This window comes from Podarcis vaucheri (assembly GCF_965113315.1).
Source record: "Podarcis vaucheri genome assembly, chromosome: 10".
In the NCBI taxonomy this organism is placed as follows: domain Eukaryota; kingdom Metazoa; phylum Chordata; class Lepidosauria; order Squamata; family Lacertidae; genus Podarcis; species Podarcis vaucheri.
The window spans coordinates 43,563,374-43,582,576 of NC_138748.1; the positions used below are offsets into that span (position 1 = coordinate 43,563,374).

The window sequence follows — 19,203 nt, forward strand, 5'->3', positions numbered from 1 at the left end:
CTTTAGGAGGAAGGAGGGGGCAAAGGGGAGGAGGCAGGCAGGCCGTGAAAGCCCCTTCCTGCGCAGGCGCGGAAGACCGGGAAGGCGAAGAGCGAATCACAGCGTAGGAAACAAAACTGCCGGCTTTCAAATCCTCCGCCTCCCACTAACGCCATCGTCTTCGTAGGCTTGGGGCTGCGGTAGCGGCTGCAACGTGACAGGCTGGAACCCGGCGCTTTCGCAGGTAAGCGGCGGCGGGGTGGTCTCGCGCGAGGAGGGGCGGGAGTTGGCGGGCTGGGTCTATTAGGCAGGCTCCGCCGGTGAGAGAGCGCCGGGTGGGTTTGTTAGCGCCGCCTCCCCGCTTTCCGCCCCGGCCATGCCAGGCGCGGCGCGTGGTGGGAAAGGAGGAGGCACTTGCGCGTTGTCCCTCGAGATACACGTGTCCGTACGTTCCCACGGGACATACACCGTGCTCGGTTCGCCCGGCGGAGACGTGGATCCAAACCTCCCCACTAGGACTGCCTTTTTTACCAGCCCAAAACTCTCGGTCCCTTCCCTGTATGACGTCACGCCCTCGTTGGCAGTTTTAGGGCCCACTCGGGTGAGCCTGTTGTGTAATTTTGTTGTGCTGTTGCCTTTGTGCGAAGCCCGTGCATTACGGAGCGAGGGACTCGAGTCACCTCTTTGCTCACCTTCTCTCAGTTCCACTTACTTTTTTAAAGTGAGCATCTGCATGGGAGGCTGCTTACGTAGAATAGCGAGGAAGCAGACGGAACTGAGTCAATGAAGGCGAGCGGTGTGTCTAGATTGGCTGAGCAACGCTCGATGACTGAAATAGCTTGCAACATGAGGAAATACGTCAGCTTCACGCATTTTCCTTTTGCTTCAGGAGTAGGGTGATAAAGGCAGAAAAACAAAAGGTATTAAATAGGACTTTTGTTTGGGAATTGATTATTCTAGTGGAAACAAGTTGACAGTCTCTTGACCTGTGTAACAAACCACTAGTTAATAATAGTATTGAAGCGTTTTGGAACTGAAGAGCTGGTAATAATGTGCCTTTAGCAGCACTGATAGTCACTAAAATGTTTATCAAAACAGGAGTGGAAAATTAAATGCATTTTATGTATTTTTTTAAAAAAAATGTTTTGTTTTCTGCAACAGTCTGAACAGAGAACTAGCAATACAGTATCATTGATGGGGAAATCAAGTTAAAGTATGACCAGAAAAAATGAGTTAGAAAGCTTGATATTCATGGAGCCATTGCCAAAAAGCTAACTTTCTCCCCACCCCAACTACACTTTTGATAGTGGTGAAATGTGAAGCCAAGCCTCTGTTGATAACTCAGTGGATGGGGGAGGGAGTGATCTTTTTAAATATCATGGTCTCAAATAGTGCAGAACTGAACTGGAAACCCGTGATGAGAAGCCCATAGGTTGGACATAAGCATAACAACACACTGCCATTCCTTTTCCCTAGCATATTCACAAGCATACTTTCTTCAGTACTGGAGACAGAATATTGCTATTGTGATAAGTAGCCACTGGTAACCTTATCTTCAATGTATTTATGTAATACCTTTCAAAGTCAAACAAATTGGCACCAGTCACTACATAGTGAATCCATAGTTTAGCTATGATGCGTTTGAAGAAGTACTTCCTTTGGCCTGTCCTGAATTTCCCATCATTTAGCTTCTTTGGATGATCCTAGGTTCTAAAGAAAAGGACGACAGACTCCACCCACTAAATAAATCCATGCTATGCGTAATTTTATACTGGTATATTGTTACAAAAGTCCAGTGCCTGCCTCTCTCACTGCCAAGTGGTGGCAAGAGCCCATGGGGTCACAGGGACACACACAGGGTCTTTGTCCCTTTGGAGAATAGAAGACACGGCAGATACTGTTGTGCTTTAAAAAATATGGTTTATTTGCACGTTCAGACTGCATGGTGGGAGTCCAGATCTTACAGCAGACATCCCCAAACTCGTCCCTCCAGCTGTTTTGGGACTACAATTTCCATCATCCCTGACCACTGGTCCTGTTAGCTAGGGATGATGGGAGTTGTAGTCCCAAAACAGCTGGAGGGACGAGTTTGGGGATGCCTGTCTTACAGCATGGCCAACGGCATTGTAGGCAACCTTTCCTCTCTCCCTGGCCAAGATGGATCTCTCCCCCGCTCTTCCTGCTCATTCCTCCCAGAAACCTATGCTCAAAAGCACCCCCCATCTGCTTGACAACCCTTCAAATCAGACCCCTGTCTCTGTTCACACCTGGGAGGAGGAGTTCTCCTGCCAATTGCCCTAGCTTGGTCAGGCAGGTTTGCATAAGCCAGCCCAGGAGTTTCCTCATTTCATTCAATTTATTCATTCCTAGGGTTTAGAGGGACGCCCCCCCCCCCAATCTATACCATCATGTCCCCTTTCAGCATATTGTCATTTGCTACCTGCTTAGACTGTAACTTTGCCGTCTAAAGCAGCATTTTTATATATTCTGTCACCCCTGTGTTACATAATAAACCAAGCTTCTTTTATTTCTTTGTGTAAGAGCTGCTTGTAGGCATAAGACTAAGGGCTAACACACATCCATGACAAGCACACCTCGTAACTCCAGCAAAAGATCCTAAACCTCTCAGCAGTGTGTATATGAACATACATGAATGCTGGTGGTCCACATGAAAGTCCAGGTAGCACACATTGTAACATGGTGTCAGTTGGATGTTGATTCTGGGATCCCAGCTTCCGTGGTTCTTGCTGACTTGCAGGGGCTTGTATCTTACAGTAAACTGTCTATACCATTGATGGTCCTGAACTATGAGATGTGTGTCTCCAATATAGCCTTCGTTGCCCATGCCACATTCTACATAGACACTGTTTTTATTGTTGTAAGTCACTTTGAGACACCTTAGTGCAAAAATGTGACAAATAATGATGATAGGAAACCAGTGTCCTTAAGTAGGGAGAAACAAACTTAGGAATAGCTGCTAATCTGTGTCATCTAGCTTTGGCTCCTTTTCATTTCCATTAAAATCCATAGTGTTGAATCGTCAAGCTGTGTATGTAACATTTGGGCCGTATCAGAGTTCCTTGTTAGTGGCTGGGATTGAACCCAGCCAGAGTATGTGGTCAGAGAAATGCTTCCTTCCTCCTCCAGATACTGCTAATGAGAGAAAGCGTAGGCAGGTGTTATAATGAGGAATCTGATTGCCTATATTTCAAACTTGTCTTTTCCCCAACTTCCCCATTGGAGCTTTTCCTAGCTCAGGCTTTGCTAGGTGCGCAGAAATCAGGAACAGGACTTCAGGAAATCAACCTTTTGTGAATGAGTGTGGAGCTGATTTTTTTTAAATTATGGATATGGCTGCTTAGGTTCTGCTAGGTGATGAATATTGCCCTTCTACTAATTTGAGTTTGACATGCTTGCCCCAGTTTATCATCAGCCTCATGCAAATAATCCTCTCCTGAAATGTGCTGATGCTGAATATTAAACCAAACTGCATTATTTATGTGGAACTTAGCAGAAGCATGGCGGTACACACTAGCAAACCATGCTTTGTAGCCTCTTTTCAATAGCTGTTTCCTAATCCGCAGCTCTTAGAACTGGCATGTGGTGACTTGGGTAAATTATTGTTCTTTTATTTTCGCCTGCATGTGACAGGGCCTGTTTGCTATCCTCGCAGGCAGTTTTCACCCCAGTGTTAGCCTGTTCTGACCTCTTTTCTCGAGGCATATAATATAAGGTAGGCAAAGATTATTAGTCTACTGAAATAGTTGTTTTGCAGGAGGTTGTGTGATGGTTTAACCCTTTGCTCCCTTCTCTTGACTGTTTCCTTTTCTCCACGAGCACTTAAGGGGTTAAGCCTTGAAAGTAGTTATCTATCAAACAATAAATTCTACATATAATTGAGCAGCACGTTTTCACCCCATTGATGGTATATGCTTTCTCTCCTCTTTTTCAGCACCCTTCCCAACTGGTAATCAGTAAAGGTTGACACAATCCAAAAAAATGGCATCAGAAGACATTTCTAAGCTGGCAGAGTCCTTAGCTAAAACTCAGGTGGGCGGAGGGCAGCTGAGCTTCAAAGGCAAGAGTCTGAAACTCAACACCGCAGAAGATGGTAAGAGGAATAGCACTGCTTTGAATGTTTTCCCAGCATTAGATCCTGGAAAAGTCTGGCCTGATCAAATATATGTGTGTGTCCCGTCCCCGTCCCCTTAATCTTTCTAAAATGGCAGATTTGCAGGAAACCCAATCCTTCCTTGATTTTGGATTCTGAATTGCAGGATGAATGTGTATCTGTGCTTCACAGGCAAATTCTTTCTGGTGGTTCCTCTAGAGACCCAAACAAGGAGAATGATTCAAGAGAGATTCTCCAACCACCCTTAGTACATACCTAGGCTGCACACACACCCCTTTCTCCAGAGTATTTCTTTTTTTAAAAATTGCACAACTGGTACTGTAACACTGTTAGATCTCAGTTTGGGGGAAAAGTAATATTCTGCTTATTCTGTGCAGCCGAAGAGGTGATTAAAGAGATTGAGGAGTTCGATGGCCTGGAAGCACTACGCCTCGAAGGCAACACTGTGGGGGTGGAGGCAGCAAAGGTCATTGCCAAGGCTCTGGAGAAGAAATCTCAGCTCAAGGTGAGCATTTTAGTGGATGATGGACAGTGGAAAACTCATTATCTTGCAGCTTAAATTCATGGACTGCTTGACTAGCAGATAGAACAGGCCCAGGGAGATCTGTGACATTCACAAACATAAGAAAAAAATCAAAACTGCTTTAGCAATTTTAAATTATAAGTGGCATTCACCACTGTGCTTCCTGTGATTGACTCTGTTGGTTACGTGAACCTGTGGGTCTCCAGATGTTGGACTCCCATCATCCCCAGCCAGCCTGGCCAGCGCTCAGGGATGCTGGGAGCTGCATTCTGCCATGATTTGGAGGGACACAGACTCCCCACTCTTGATTTAAGGAAAAGTTTGAATTGGTGGAGCAAATACTGGTTGAAACCATTATTCAAGCAAAGTTTACTATTTTTGCGGGGAAGAAAATGAAATATGCTAGGTCTTACAGTAGCAGTTATGAATTCTTCAGCCATTCTCTCTCCTGCTCTCAACCCTCTGACTACAAAACAACCGTCTGACTATTTTTTGGGTGGGGTGGTGATTGCATAGATAGACCCTATTTTTTAAAAGACATTTCTTCCTGCCTTCTTTATGAACTCTGAAGTAGCACTGCTTCGGCTGTAATTACTAAGCTTGTGTGTGTATGCGGTAATATTTTTAAATTAGTGTGCAAGATTATACTGGATATTTGAGCAAATTCAATTCCAAATGCCACTCTGCATGCCTCCTTTGGAGCATGGTGATTTTATTTATTTCACAAAATTTATATGCCACTTGATTGCATGCAACAACAACCCTCAAAGCAGTTTCCCAGAGGAATAAAGCAATGAAACTACCAGTAAAAAAACAGTTGAAGACAAATGTTTTAAACATTTAATGAATAATTAAAACCAACAATAAGGATTAGATTAAATTTCTAATCTGTATGTATTATTGCTATGTGCTGTTAAAAACCTGTTATTATAAAAAACTACTCTTGAGCAAAAAACATTTGATATAAAGCCAATGTAGCTCTCCATTATGCACACCGAGTGAGTGAGTACAAATACTTTGACTAATCATGGTAGATTACAATGTACTTTTATTTTTAAGCATGTATATAATATATATATGTCTTATTTTAGAGATGTCATTGGAGTGATATGTTCACCGGGAGACTACGATCTGAAATTCCCCCTGCTCTGGTAAGTGTAAGACTAGGTCGCTAATATTACCAAATGCCATTTTCATTATTTCTTATTCCATGCTCTTATCATGATATTTTTCTGAGGCTAAAGTGTAGGAATGGCTTTCTGAGCTTGATGATCAACGGTGGGAGCAATATACTGTTTTTGTTACAGGGACTTTATGGCAAAGGTAGGGAAGCTTTTTCAGCCCAAGCTTTTTTACCCTTTCTGGGTAACATTTCGAGGGCCACATCCTAGTGGTAGGTAGAGGCAGAGGCAAAAGTGGGTGGGGCAATAAAGTTAGAAATTACCTTTGTACAGTAGGCTAGTTTCTGCACACAGTCATGCACACCTTGCTATCCTCTATCCATGCATCCAAGAGGCACTGTCAGAGTTCAAGGACACACTCATTCCAGGCAAAACCACTTGGGCTGCAAAGCAGAGCCAGTCAGGAGTGTGGCCTGAGGAGAACTTCGGGGGTCTTAGGTTCCCCACCCCTGCTTCAGGTAGAGACAGGGATGTGATTAATGAATGACCAAAAGGAAGGTTAAGAAGAGTTGTAATTTTAAGCTTTGAAATTGGTTGTCGTAGATTAATTGCCAAGAGAGATCTCTGTTGGGCAGAAATTGAGTAATGTTGCAATCAGTATTTTAATGGTAACAGTTTAATAAAACATTAGGGCATTATAAGGAGGGCAGAGTGTCATCAGTGGCTGTTTCCTCAGCAGTGGCGTAGCGTGGATTGTCAGCACCCGGGGCAAGGCAAGTAATTTGCGCCCCCTAACCCGTGGATTTGCGCCCCCTAACCCGTGGATTTGCGCCCCCTAACCCGTGGATTTGCGCCCCCTAACCCTAACCCCCAGATGTTGCGCCCGGTGCGGCCGGCCCCCCCCTGCACCCCCCACGCTACGCCACTGTTCCTCAGTCCTCTTTGCTCGGTATCACGACATATCTGTTGCTGGAGAAAAGGCCAGGAGGGAACAGGAACACAGCATCCAGGCAGATGGGTTTGACTTGTGTTGCCCCTCCTTGGCACAGGCATGGCACATAGGACACGAAACAGGGCAGCTGCCTGCCTGCCTGCAACTTCTCCATTTTATGAACGAGAAGGAGCCTCTCAAGGCTGCTAGCGGGTGATGAGTGAAAAGAGACGGCAAGAAATGGCTGCAGGGCAGATCTCTGTCCTCTGTAGCGGACGGGGACATTGTGTCAAATTTACCTTTTGTTCATCTTTCAGATCGCACTTGGAGAGGCCATTGTTTCTGCTGGCTGCCAGCTTACAGAGCTGGATCTGAGTGACAATGCCTTTGGACCAGATGGAGTGCGTGGGTTTGAGGCACTTCTGAAAAGCCCTGCCTGTTTCACCCTACAGGAGCTCAAGCTAAACAATTGTGGCATGGGCATTGGTGGTGGCAAGGTAAGGGCATTTCCTGGGTGGGGAATCCAGTCTTCACAGCAGGGTGAAACCTGAAACCCCCCACTATTGGGGCTTCCTGCCTATCCATCAAGTGATGTCACCATGATGTCACATTTCCCCCTTAAAGTGGAACTTGAATTCAAGTGGTACTGCAAAGGGAAGATCCCAGCGGGGTTGTGTGAAGTCACTTCCTGTCAGTTGATTGACACTGTCTTCAAACCCTATTTCTGACAAGTGTTGACTGTTCAGAAGCTTTGATTTAGAGCTCTTGAGTAGAACCGGTTCCAGAAGGGCTTCTGTTTGCCAACAAGTTTTTTATTGCTTCAGATTGTTGTCTGCATTAAAATCTCTACAAGCTGAACAGGGTGTGCAGGCTTCTCTTTCTCTAGTAAAAAAAAGTCTAATGTTTGACGGATATTTTTAAAAATATCTAAAGCATTCCTCTGCCTGTTATAGAATGGTTTTGGTTTTTTTTTGAGAGGGATAGGAGAGCCAAGACCCTAATTTGGGGACCTGTGTCCTTATCTTACACACATGGAAATCTGAGTTGAAGACACACAACAGAGTCATTGCATCTTACTAACCTACATTCCCCTCATGATATTGCTGGGAATAGCCTTCAGTGTAATATTTCCTGCAGAGTGCCTGCATTATGTATGTTTGTTTGTTTGTTTGTTTGTTTGTTTGTATAGGAAGTGGTAGCTTAAATGTGTGCCTTATAGGAATGGAATCCCTCAGGCCAAAATGACATTATAGTAGCATAAACAGTCTGGTATTATTATTATTTTAGATCTTGGCTGCAGCTTTGAAAGAGTGTCACAGGAAATCAAGCGTTCAAGGCAAGCCTTTGGCTCTGAAAGTATTTGTGGCTGGCAGGAACCGCCTGGAAAATGATGGTGCAACTGCTCTTGCTGAGGCATTCAGTGTAAGTACAAAAAGCAGGACTTTGAGACAGGAAGTTTGCCCTGACATTTGTTGCATGGGAACGGATGCTCTTAGCCATTGGTGTTAATGAACATGCATATTCTTCCTCCAAAGTGTGTTGTGGTGCCCTTTAAAAAACAAATTCCTTTTGCTACAATGCTAGTATCTCCTGCATTGAATGGTATTAGTAGTGGTCAAGTTCGTTGCAGCATCAGAAAAGGCCATTTGAAGCAGCCTAAGTCACCTCTGTTGATACTGCTGCAAGAAGCGGCTTGCCAGGTAGAGTGGCACCACTGTGCTAGCTTGCCAGGAAATGGGTGCTCTTGCTTATCAGGAGGGGCAGAGTGGAAAGGAGGTTGATGTGGCGCAAACACACTGGCAGAATCAATCTAGGGTTCCTGCTGGTGCTTTTGCACCACATTGACCTCCCTGCTCCATTGGCCCTCCCTCCTGGTAAGCAACAGCAACTCACCTGCAGTATTTCTCAGTTGGTGGGCCAGGGACTACTAGAGGACTGCATTCCACTTTTAGGTGGGCCTCAGTTCTTCTTACTCACCCACCCTGCATTCCGGCTGTGCTGCAGAATTTTTGTTGGACCAATGCCAGCACCAGAAACTCGCCACATGCAGAGTAAAAGTGGTTGGGAGAAGAAGTGTGGAGGAAAGAGAGATGATTTCACTCTGAAGAAAAAGAGCAAGAGGAGGCATTGAACTAAATTAGAAAGAGAGACAAAAACTAATATTTTAAAAAGTAAATAAAGCAGGATGAGTAAGCAATGAGACAAGAAAGGAAAGTTGTTCTGGGTCTCAACATTCTGGAATCAGGAATGCGCTTAGGCTCTTCATTATTCAAATTAGCCAATCACTTTTGATCGCTAAATAGTATACAAAGAGTTCAGACAGAATACCCCAAAACAATTGTGGAAGATGGAGAGAAAAGGATCTGAGAACACCACTCTCCTAGAATTATCACCTATGACACGAACTTTATTTGCTTTCCATTCTGTTTTTGCCCCTTCAGGCTATTGGGACTCTGGAAGAAGTTCATATGCCACAAAATGGAATCAACCATCCAGGAATTACAGCCTTAGCTGAGGCTTTTGCTGTCAATCCCTTGCTGAGGGTGATCAACCTGAACGATAACACTTTTACAGAAAAGGGAGCTGTGGCTATGGCAGAGGTGAGCTGTTTTCACTTAAAATTAATCCCCCTTGATTCTAACAGTGACTTGGGCCAGGAAATCCTGAGAAAGTGTAGCGGGGGAAACACTTTCCTTAGGATTAAGTTGGTCTCGTGTGGTCTTGCACAGTCAAGTAGAATAGTGAGTGGAATAATGTTCTCTATTCCATTCAGACCCTCAAGAAACTCAGACAAGTGGAAGTAATCAACTTTGGTGACTGCCTAGTACGTTCCAAGGGTGCTGTTGCCATTGCTGAAGCTGTTAATGAAGGACTCCATAAATTGAAGGTATTGGCTACAACTTAAATCTTTCAAGATACTGTATTTTGTTAAGCTGCTTGGGAGAAATCTGAGTGATTAAGTGAGATTTCAAATAGGAAATACTTTTTTTTCCCTTTTCTTTTGTACATCTCCCCATACCGTTTAATTCAAAAACCCTGAAATAGGGATTGAAAAATACATGACTACTCATTTTCATGCCTATGGCTGAGATCCATCTTAAAGCTAAAGGCACCATTATGAATTGATGCCAAAACATAGCCTCTAACCATGAATATATTACAAGCCACTTGGCGTGATGGAAGAACGACATTTATTCTGTTTGAGAGAAATGTAAGTGTTTTGCATCTATCAGATATGAAATTTGGCTTAGAGGTAGTGTGCTGAATCTAAAACTACAAAGAGTCAACATAAACCTTCATCTAGGATTTATTTCTGTGGTTCTTAAAAAGAAAAGCAAGCACAATTTGCAATATCTTAAACAGGGTTATTCATAATTCAGTCATTTCTCCCCTAACCTCATCACTACCTTTTTAAGGAAGCTTTTTTTGGATTCCTGATTTGGTACTTTGTCTAATTTAAAAAATATATGTCTAATTTTAAAAAATATATTTCTCTAAAACCATAGCTTCTGTCTGTTTAGGAACTCAACTTGTCTTTCTGTGAAATCAAGCGAGATGCTGCTCTAGTTATTGCTGAGGCTACTGAGGACAAGTCAGAGCTACAGAAGCTGGATCTCAATGGTATGAGGCTTAGGATGTCAGTGTCAAAAATCTTTTACTAGAACTCTGTAGCTGGATAATTGCCTGGTTCATTCAGGTCAGCATGTGAATACTGTGGGCCTCAGTTCCCTCTTTTCCCCAACCTTCTGTTTAACCCAACCTTTCCATAGGTTCTCGGTCCATTGCCCACCCCACACACTTGCTTCTCCAATCCTGTCTCTGAGATTCCTGTCCTTTAGCTTCCCTAACTACCGTAATTGAATCTCATATCAGTTGGCCGTGCAATGCTATTGTAGTTGGTCGGTCATTCAGGATCCTGCAGAGTGTTAGCAGTTTACGTAACAGAACTCTAGCACAGCATTTTGGCTAATCTACTTTATTTACATATAATACACTCGGAGCCTTCTGACTTAGCTCCTTCCTCTTTCTCACCAGACAGCAAAGAGAGAGAACAAAGGACAATAGTCCCACATCACGGAACACAGTAACACAAAACATCCTGTCTCCGCCACTTCCCACACTGTGGAATGAAAACATACACCGTCATGTGACAGACAACAATCCCATGACTGCAAACATGGAGCAAGAATCCTAACATATATAAAGTTCATGAATATTCTATATCACCACTACAATTTAGCCATTTTGTGTCAGAGACTTCACTGCCAAAGTACAATAGACTTGCTTTTTAAACACTCTTCCACATAGACCCAGCAAACCCAACTGAAGTGGCATTTCCTTCAGAGCACGTCCCATGATTGGGCATTTAAATATTCAAGTTGTTCATATAAAGATAATACTGAAGCAATAACCGTTTCATTCCCAGCAGTTTGTATTGCTAGACAAATGCCTTTATGGCAGCTGTAGAATTTTTGTTGGGTGCATGTGGCACAAGAAGCTCAGTCAAGTAGTTAAGCTCACAACAGAGAACAGCTGTTTGGCAGAGTGGTCTTTATGGGGCCAACACCAACATACACCCCTTTACATACACACACACAGACGGTACAAGTAGCTTTCTCCCTCTCAACCCAGAGAGGATTCTTTGTTTCAAAGTCATGGCTGTGTCAAAGTCCACAGCAGAGTCCTAAGCTTGGTTGCTGCAAAGTCCTGCAACTGATAAGGTTCTCTGAGTTCTGAAGTCTGGCAATTTTCCAACTTCTTCCTTTCCTCAGACACCTTCAAAGTCTTCCCTTAAATCCGTAGTCCCAACAGATAGCCTTCAGCAGTTCCTGAAATCTCCTCCCACGACCCACAGAGTTTTGCCCTTTTCTACACAAAATTGCTTGCCAAATCTGCCCGGTAACACAGATGAGAGAGTCACAGGATGGCTGCAGGTGCATTGTGGGGATTACAGTCTTTGCTGATGTCTGTCTTGCCACAGGGAATTGTTTTGGAGAGGAGGGTTGTGAGCAGCTCCAAGAGATCCTCGAAGGCTTCAACATGGCAGAAGTGCTTGGGTCTCTGAGGTGAGATATAGGAAGAAGCTGTGGTAATCAAGGAACTCTTTCTCTGGTGAAGCTGCATGCAAGCTGTGCTGCTTGTGAAATGGCCATTTCTCCAACAGTAGATAAGCTCGGGCTCCTAACTGGTTTTGCTGTTTTTATAACAACCATTCTAGGAGTGTTACAGCGGGATAAATCTGACTCGGGGGCCCTGGACATGCCCATCACTTGATCGGTTGGCCTGAGTTTTTCGTTCCTTAAAACTTAAATTGTATGGACCCTCTTTGGAAATGGCTCATTCCTTATGTTAGTTAGTCATGATTGGCTAGTTAACCATTGCCAGGATGCATAGCTTCTATTCCCGAGTGTGAAAATATTTTTCGGGTAGCACTTGTTGCTGCTCTTTTTGGTGGCTTAGGGGTTTGTGCTCTGCCTTTCTGAGCTCCTTTAAGAAAAAGATTTTATAAGCCATTTTACTTGGTTTTTGCTTGTGTAAAGATACAAAACTTGCTTTGTGACTACAGTTTTCTAAATGAGGCAAGAAAAATATGATGATAAGTTTAGGTTGTATTCCACTAAGTCAGAGTAGACTAATGAAATCAATTGACATAACTAATTCAAATCCATTGATCTCCGTGAGTCCACTCTGAGTATGATTGGATTGTATACCACCAGTTTTCTAGGAGCTGTACAAAGATTAAATGTCAAATGCATCTCTGTCCACGAGGTAACAGTCTAACATTCACAAAACAAAAGGAAAAGGGGATGGGGTAGGAACTGGAAAACAATCAAATTCAGTCACTGATGAAGGCTCTGGGGAAACAATTTATTATTTATAAACCACCCACTCATATAGCACATCAAGGTGGTGTACATAAATGTGTAAAAATAGAATAAAACATAAAATAGCATTAAGAACAATACAGTGATGGATGATATCCACTCCTGAGATCCAACTGCTGCTCCTTGAATGGACCACTAGGGAGAATAGCCACTCCTACAAGTGTGCTTCCTTCCATCTTTGCCACTAGATCTTCCTCTTATTTGTGTTTAGGATTATTTAGTGTTGATTGTTACAAACTGACTGGCAATAAAATGCTTGTATCTGGCATGAAGCAGCTATATTCATAACTTTTTGTTTCACACTTGTCCACCTAGTGATGATGATGGAGAAGATGACGACGATGACGAAGATGACGACGATGAAGAGGAGGAGGAAGAGGAGGAGGAAGAGGAAGAGGAGGAAGAAGAAGAGCCAACTCAGTTGCAGGAGAGAGGCCAGGGAGAGCAAGAATCACTGACGCCTAAAAAAATCTTGGAGGCACATGTAAGTATGAACAGATCCCGTTACTTTCACATAGAGGGAAAATAGCTGTGGATGAAGTGAATACAAATCAAAACATTACAATACGTATAAAAAGAGAAAAAAGAAATAAAAGAAAAAAAGACCAAAAAAACCCACAATACATCCGAACAAAAACAAAAACAATTAAAAAACACCTCCAATATTTCCATAGCTTTATCTTTCATTAACTTGTTTCATCGACCTCCTCAAACCTCCCTCCTTTTGCTTTTGCTTTTTTACTTTGTTTTGTAATTCTTAAACTCTTAATAAATATTATTTTAAAAAAAATAGCTGTGGATGAAGTGATATGGGGTGGGAAAGTGTTCTGTAAGATTTCCCCTGCCATATTTTTCATTGTAATTTTTCCATTTCCAAATGCAGCGTTGCATAAAATTAATTAAAATGTATCGAGTGAATGCAAGTCAAATTGGGCTGCTAAACAAGAATTTCGATTCAAATATTTTTAGCTACTGGAAAAACTTTCGAGTTGTTTTTACAAACTTGAAGCACTACAGCCCTGATTCACAGGTCACATTAAACCACAGGTTAAAACAAATTGTGGTTTAATGTGAGCAAGTAGCATGCTGAAATGGACTGCTCTAAAGTTGCTGCTGTATCACTGTCTTCCAGCCTAATCAGAAGCCCAGGTTCAGATGATAAATCAAGCCAGACTCTGGTTTGTTTCAGCCATGGCAGGAGAGGAGCACCGCAGGAACATTTGAGCAGTATGCATCAGTATTCTGCTTGTTCACATTAAACTATAGTGTTAAATTGTGGTTTAATGTGAATGGGGCTAACAAAAGTTAGCCTACTAAATTTAAAGCAGAAATGCTAAATCAGACGCTAGTCTGAGGACTAACTCTCCAGGGACCACATGCCTTCCGAGGGCTAGGACTGTCAATGAGTGGCACCACCCCACACTCTTGGACAGATGCACAAACAGTACACACACAGAGAGAGCTCTCTACCCCTTTCTCTTTCTTTTTCTCTCACTTTGTTTCTTCCCTGTGCGCCATCCCTTTTTTGTCCATTGGAAGGGATAATTCAGGAACAACTGAAGCAGCTCCCTCTTCATCCCAAACAACAGAGCGGTTTGTGGGGGAAACCCCATAGTTTTTCCTTGCTTTCCCACAATTCTCCCCCACAACTGAGCAGTGGTAAAGAGGGAGCTGCCCTTGTAGGTTTCACTGCATCCAGGCATTCCAGTTGCCTTGAGGCAGTGGCTTGTAACAGAGAAAGGTTTCTTTGACCCTCATTTTTCCTGAGGCACAAGACTTCAGTGATAGGAAGATATTTTTGCTGTGGCCTTAGTACGTTCGATGGAAAGGCTCAGCAGGGCAGATTTAGGGTGTTGTAATATAGCATTAGGCTCTTCTCCACTAATTTATTTATGACGACCTTCCCTGTTGCCGCAACTCTTTTTTGGGACCTGCCTTTCCCTCCACTTCTCATCTACAGCACTAGAGTTCTGGCGCTTGTGAATTTTCTGGGGAATTACTAGGGCACACTAATTTTCAGGGCCATCTCTTCCAGGATTCTACTCCAGTGGTTTCTCCTTCTCTCCCTCCTGTGGATGTTGGCACTTTTCTTGCTTTTCCATCTCCAGAGAAACTGTTGCGACTAGGCCCTAAATGCTCCACCTTAATAGCGCAGCAGGTAAGTCACAGCTGTTTTTCATGAGTCGTGGGGGGTTGTTGTTTTTGCAAAGCTACAATTTGAGATTGGTTTTTATTAGGTGTTTCAGAGGATTCAGAGTACAAATACTTACATAACTTCAGGAAGGCTACAAAATATGCTTGAATATAGACTTATCTGTATTCTTCCCCCTGAAAATCATAATAATAATATTTATACCCCACCCATCTGGATGTGTTTTCCATGCTTGCTACTTGTTGAAATAGCTGGGGATGCAGGTGTCATGCATGGGCTGCAATTCCAGGCATAATGGCCATGAACTAGTTGTTCTTTCAAGCAGCAAAAATACCTTGCCCTTGATTCTGCATTTTTTGATTCTGGAATTACATTTCTTCTAGACAGACACATCTGACACAGAGAAAGTTGTTACGGTTTTTCTGAAGATATCTTCTGTGTTCAAAGATGAGCCAACAGTAAAATCAGCAGTGAATGAAACAACAGGTGAGCCTGGGAACTTTGGCCAATAGAATGATGGCAAAGAGCAGGCTATCAGGCTCAGTCGCTATGGCCGGGGTGGCTAACCTTTATTTTAGCTGAAGGGCTGCATTGGCCAATGGTCAGTTGCATTGACTACAGGGTTCAAGAGGGCATGACCAATTTTTAATTATTAGTTTTGGTAAGAAAAGACACATTTTGGGGGTCTTGAGGTGGTCATAAAAACCTTTTTGGTATCACAGCAGGGAGCCTATGGGAGCAGTCAGTAAAAATTAAGTATTTTTTTATAATGACCAATTTTTTTGGGTGAGGGATATTGTGGGGGACACAAAAATGCTATAGGAAGAGCTATAAGCAGCTGCAGATTAGCCACCATATGAAGATACCAGCTAAGTTCTGTGACCCACCAGGTTCTTAGTGTCTTTCTTTTGGCCACCTGCCTTCAGGACTGTAAAGCTTGAGAGCCTCTTTCCCTGAAAAATTGAAACCTGCCGTTCTCTTTTTTCAGATGCCATGATGAGAGAAGCTTTTTCATCAGCTACCTTCAATTCTGATGCTTTCATTACCAGCCTCCTGATTCACATGGGTTTGCTCAAGGTGAGAGGAGAAGCAAATGGCAACTGTGAGGTGTGGTCTGTATAAGCAAACCGCACCCTTGTTCCAAAAATCAGAGAGATTTAGAAGACCAAGATAGCTGCTTGTGGAAGATGTTCTTTCTCTGTGACTATATAAGGCTTCTATGCATATCTGGTGATAAGTGATAACAGAAATCTGTTCTCAATACCAGATATTCTAAAATGGAAGTACCCATTTCTGCTCTTGGCAAATGGAAGGCCTGTGGTAGGAATGGAAAGCAAATAATACACTTGCATAGACAGGGCCTTGATCAAGTACCTATTGTGCTCAAGCAACAGCTAAGTGTGAAATTTTACCTTCTCCTCACCCATCTATCCCAAATGCATCCGTTTGAGGGCTTTTTCTGCCCTTTAAAAAGGGTATAAATGATATGGCAGCTGGATGTCCTGTAAGGCCAGGAGGGACACTGGGCACATGCTTTCATTTCTCAGGCCAAAAAGAAATTGTCTGGGCTCTGAAAGGCCCTAGGGTAGGCAGCCACGAAGGGATGGGAGAGAAACAGGGGACACTGGTATCTGAACTGCACCATCTCAGCCAATTTACATATTCAACACAATTTAAATATACTCCTTGATTGTAAAAATCAGCCGCCTCTTAGTGGTCTCTGAACGATCCCAGATACTCATTTGTATCTCATTCATGTCTGCTTGTACCTTCCAGAGCGAAGAGAAGATCAAGGCTGTACCAAGCCTTTATGGCCCTTTGATGACTCTGAACCACATGGTCCAGCAGGATTATTTCCCTAAATCTCTTGTGCCAGTTCTTTTGGCCTTTGTTACAAAGTGAGTATTGCGCCTTTCTCCATAAGAAAAATTAGGGACACTAGCTGCTCCCAGAGAACAGAGACACGTCATATTGCTGCATATTGTGCAGAAACCTCTCAGCACAACACATGATATTGCAAAGGGCTTAAACGTCAGCCATAAACTGTAATGACAGCTTACTTTTTTGCTGAAAAGCCTTTTTTGGTTGGTTGGGTGGTTTTTTTAAGGGTGATAGGTATCCAGCCTTGGAATCACACACTCATCTGGAGAGGGGTTATTCATTCATTATGCTTGATTTATTAATGCCCCTCCATTTGTTGCCTATGTGAATGGCCTGAGGGACCGGAGAGAGAGGATCTCTTTTCCAGAGCCATTCACAGTACAACCTTGTTCAGATGTTTTAATGTTAAGTGTTCTAACGATTGTTACAATACTGTGGTTAATCAAAACTCATATTTTATCATAAGGTCTCAATAATCCCCTTGAGGTCTGCCTTTCAAAGAGCAGAATGACATGAGAACTTTTCATTAACAGAGCCTCCCACGGGGAGTTCTGAAGGGCTCAAATTTTACTCCTTAACTGTAAATGGCATGGACGATGCTAGCAGATTTGTTTTTGCCAAAGGGGAACGTAATTCTACTACCTTAACTATAGCTTCTGTTTACCATCCCTTCCTAAAAATACCCTTTCAAAAATACCCCTTTACTCAGCCTGGATTGCCAAAGTGCTACAAGGCTTTAATTTCATTGATGCTTGGTGTTTGCTTCATCTGACCCCAAGAGACTTTAGTTTCTGTTCTCATCCCTATGAGCAGTACATTTGTATCCATGTTGCTCTTTTGTCTTCCACTGAACCTTATAAGATCATGCAAGCGGGTATTGGCAGTCAGATGGCCTCAGACCATGCCCCAGTGTGAGCAGTAATACAAATATTCAATAAAGTTGCACTCTCCTTTTCTTGGCAATTATCCCCATGCTGTTGCAGCACCATCTAGTGGTTGACCACATTGTGGCGGAATTGAAGTCATATTAAATAATGAAGATAGATTGTGTGTGTGTGTGTGTGTGTGTGTGTGTGTGTGTGAGAGAGAGAGAGAGAGAGAGAGAGAGAGAGAGAGAGAGAATATATTGTCCTGGATAGATGTCTGTCAGTGCAGAACTTCTTTGTTCCATGCCTCACTCTTACTACAGATTGAATCCTGTTTCTGCCCCACAACCCCATTTTCCTGCGGTACACTTTGCTCTGTACTCCATAGTTACACCAGAATAATCCTGATAGGTCAGGGGTGGCTAACCTGTAGCCTTCCAGATGTTGTTGGACTGCATCTCCCATCATCCTGCATGGACCATAGCTAGGATGCTGAGAGTCCAACAACAACTGGGCAGCCAGTTAGTCCCCGCCTCCCTTTTTAGACCATGGGGCCTACATGTACAGGGGACACATACAAGTGTATCTGACTGTTGCATTGTGGGAAATCTTGAGTATTTTTTAAAGCACCTAGCGATTGCAGCTGCCTATGGCAGATTCCAGGGCTACGTAACTGAACTCTTTGTCCCTTTTGAGAATATCTGTTGATCCGAGTACAAGTTCATTAACATTGATCCCTTCTCCTATTTCCATTTTATCTTTGCAGACCCAATCATGCTTTGGATTCCTGTTCCTTTGCCCGCCACTTGCTCTTACAAACCCTCCACCAGCTGTAATACCCAGGAAGCTGTTTCCCTCACGTTATAGGACTGCCATCAGAGTGCTTGAGATGGAGAGCAGATAAAGACAACGGGACTTACGGACAAAACATTCTGCCTCTCTTGACACCAGGATGTCTGGCCACCTACTGCTACCTAAAGCTTTGAGGAACTCTGCCATGTGCTTTTTTTAAACAAACGTGTTTGTGGTTTTTTTGAGGGGGCTGTGTGTTTTTAAGCTCTCTTTTTTCCAAAGTGAACTCTGCCTTTCCCAGTGTAAATACTTTGTTGTTTTCCCCCATTCCCCTTCCTATGAGGTTAGTCTTCCCTCAGCTTTTCTGCATTTTGTTTAGCTGAAACTTCTGTTTCCAAATTCAGGGCTTTGGACTCACTAAATGGCTTAAATGCGACTGTTTGTCAGAGGACCACCTCTCATGGGGTAACAGAAAATCTTGACGCTAACTTTTTTACTGCACTGTCCTATGAGCTTTGGGGGAGCAATTCTTCCAGCTCTAGGCCAGCACCAGGTATAAAGCAATGTCACTATTTTTGCTGTTTCTCAGAAATTTAGGTTATTATATTGTGTGGACCGTGACATATATTCCTAATTGGGGATATTTCATTGGTTGTTGGATCATCATGAGTGAGCCTTCCTCATTATTCACTGATGTTTCTCATTGAAATGACTGATTCTGGTGGCCTGCAAGAAAACTGCTAGTAATATTTCTAAGCATAAACGCTCTCAATTAAATAGGTTTGGTTCAGTATAAGAAAAATCAATATTGACTCTCCTCGGAATCATTCTGTTCATATTTTGTCTTATACCTTGAGTAAAGAAAGTGATTGTGTTTGGATTGTTAGAAGCAGAAATTCGACTCATTGGACAGTGCAGAAATGGAAATAAGCAACCCTTCA

General features: G+C 43.1%; 1 protein-coding gene across 1 annotated transcript; it reads left to right on the top strand.

The window, feature by feature from the left end:
• Positions 1–49: 49 nt before the first annotated feature.
• Positions 50–19,068, top strand: RANGAP1 (Ran GTPase activating protein 1). Its single transcript, XM_082241300.1, has 16 exons — positions 50–223; positions 3,932–4,090; positions 4,489–4,616; positions 5,726–5,785; positions 7,004–7,183; positions 7,974–8,108; positions 9,128–9,286; positions 9,460–9,573; positions 10,208–10,307; positions 11,668–11,752; positions 12,887–13,055; positions 14,607–14,729; positions 15,107–15,209; positions 15,712–15,800; positions 16,500–16,621; positions 18,237–19,068. The coding sequence occupies exons 2-16, from the start codon at positions 3,979–3,981 to the stop codon at positions 18,304–18,306; spliced, it is 1,749 nt and encodes a 582-aa protein (XP_082097426.1). The 5' UTR covers positions 50–223; positions 3,932–3,978; the 3' UTR covers positions 18,307–19,068.
• The last annotated feature ends 135 nt before the right edge of the window (positions 19,069–19,203 follow it).

Excerpts from the sequence above, each read along its gene's own strand:
- RANGAP1 (XM_082241300.1), top strand. The coding sequence starts at position 3,979 with ATGGCATCAGAAGACATTTCTAAGCTGGCAGAGTCCTTAGCTAAAACT. Across the intron at positions 9,287-9,459 it reads GAGCTGTGGCTATGGCAGAG|ACCCTCAAGAAACTCAGACA; the intron begins GTGAGCTGTTTT and ends TATTCCATTCAG. Across the intron at positions 10,308-11,667 it reads ACAGAAGCTGGATCTCAATG|GGAATTGTTTTGGAGAGGAG; the intron begins GTATGAGGCTTA and ends GTCTTGCCACAG.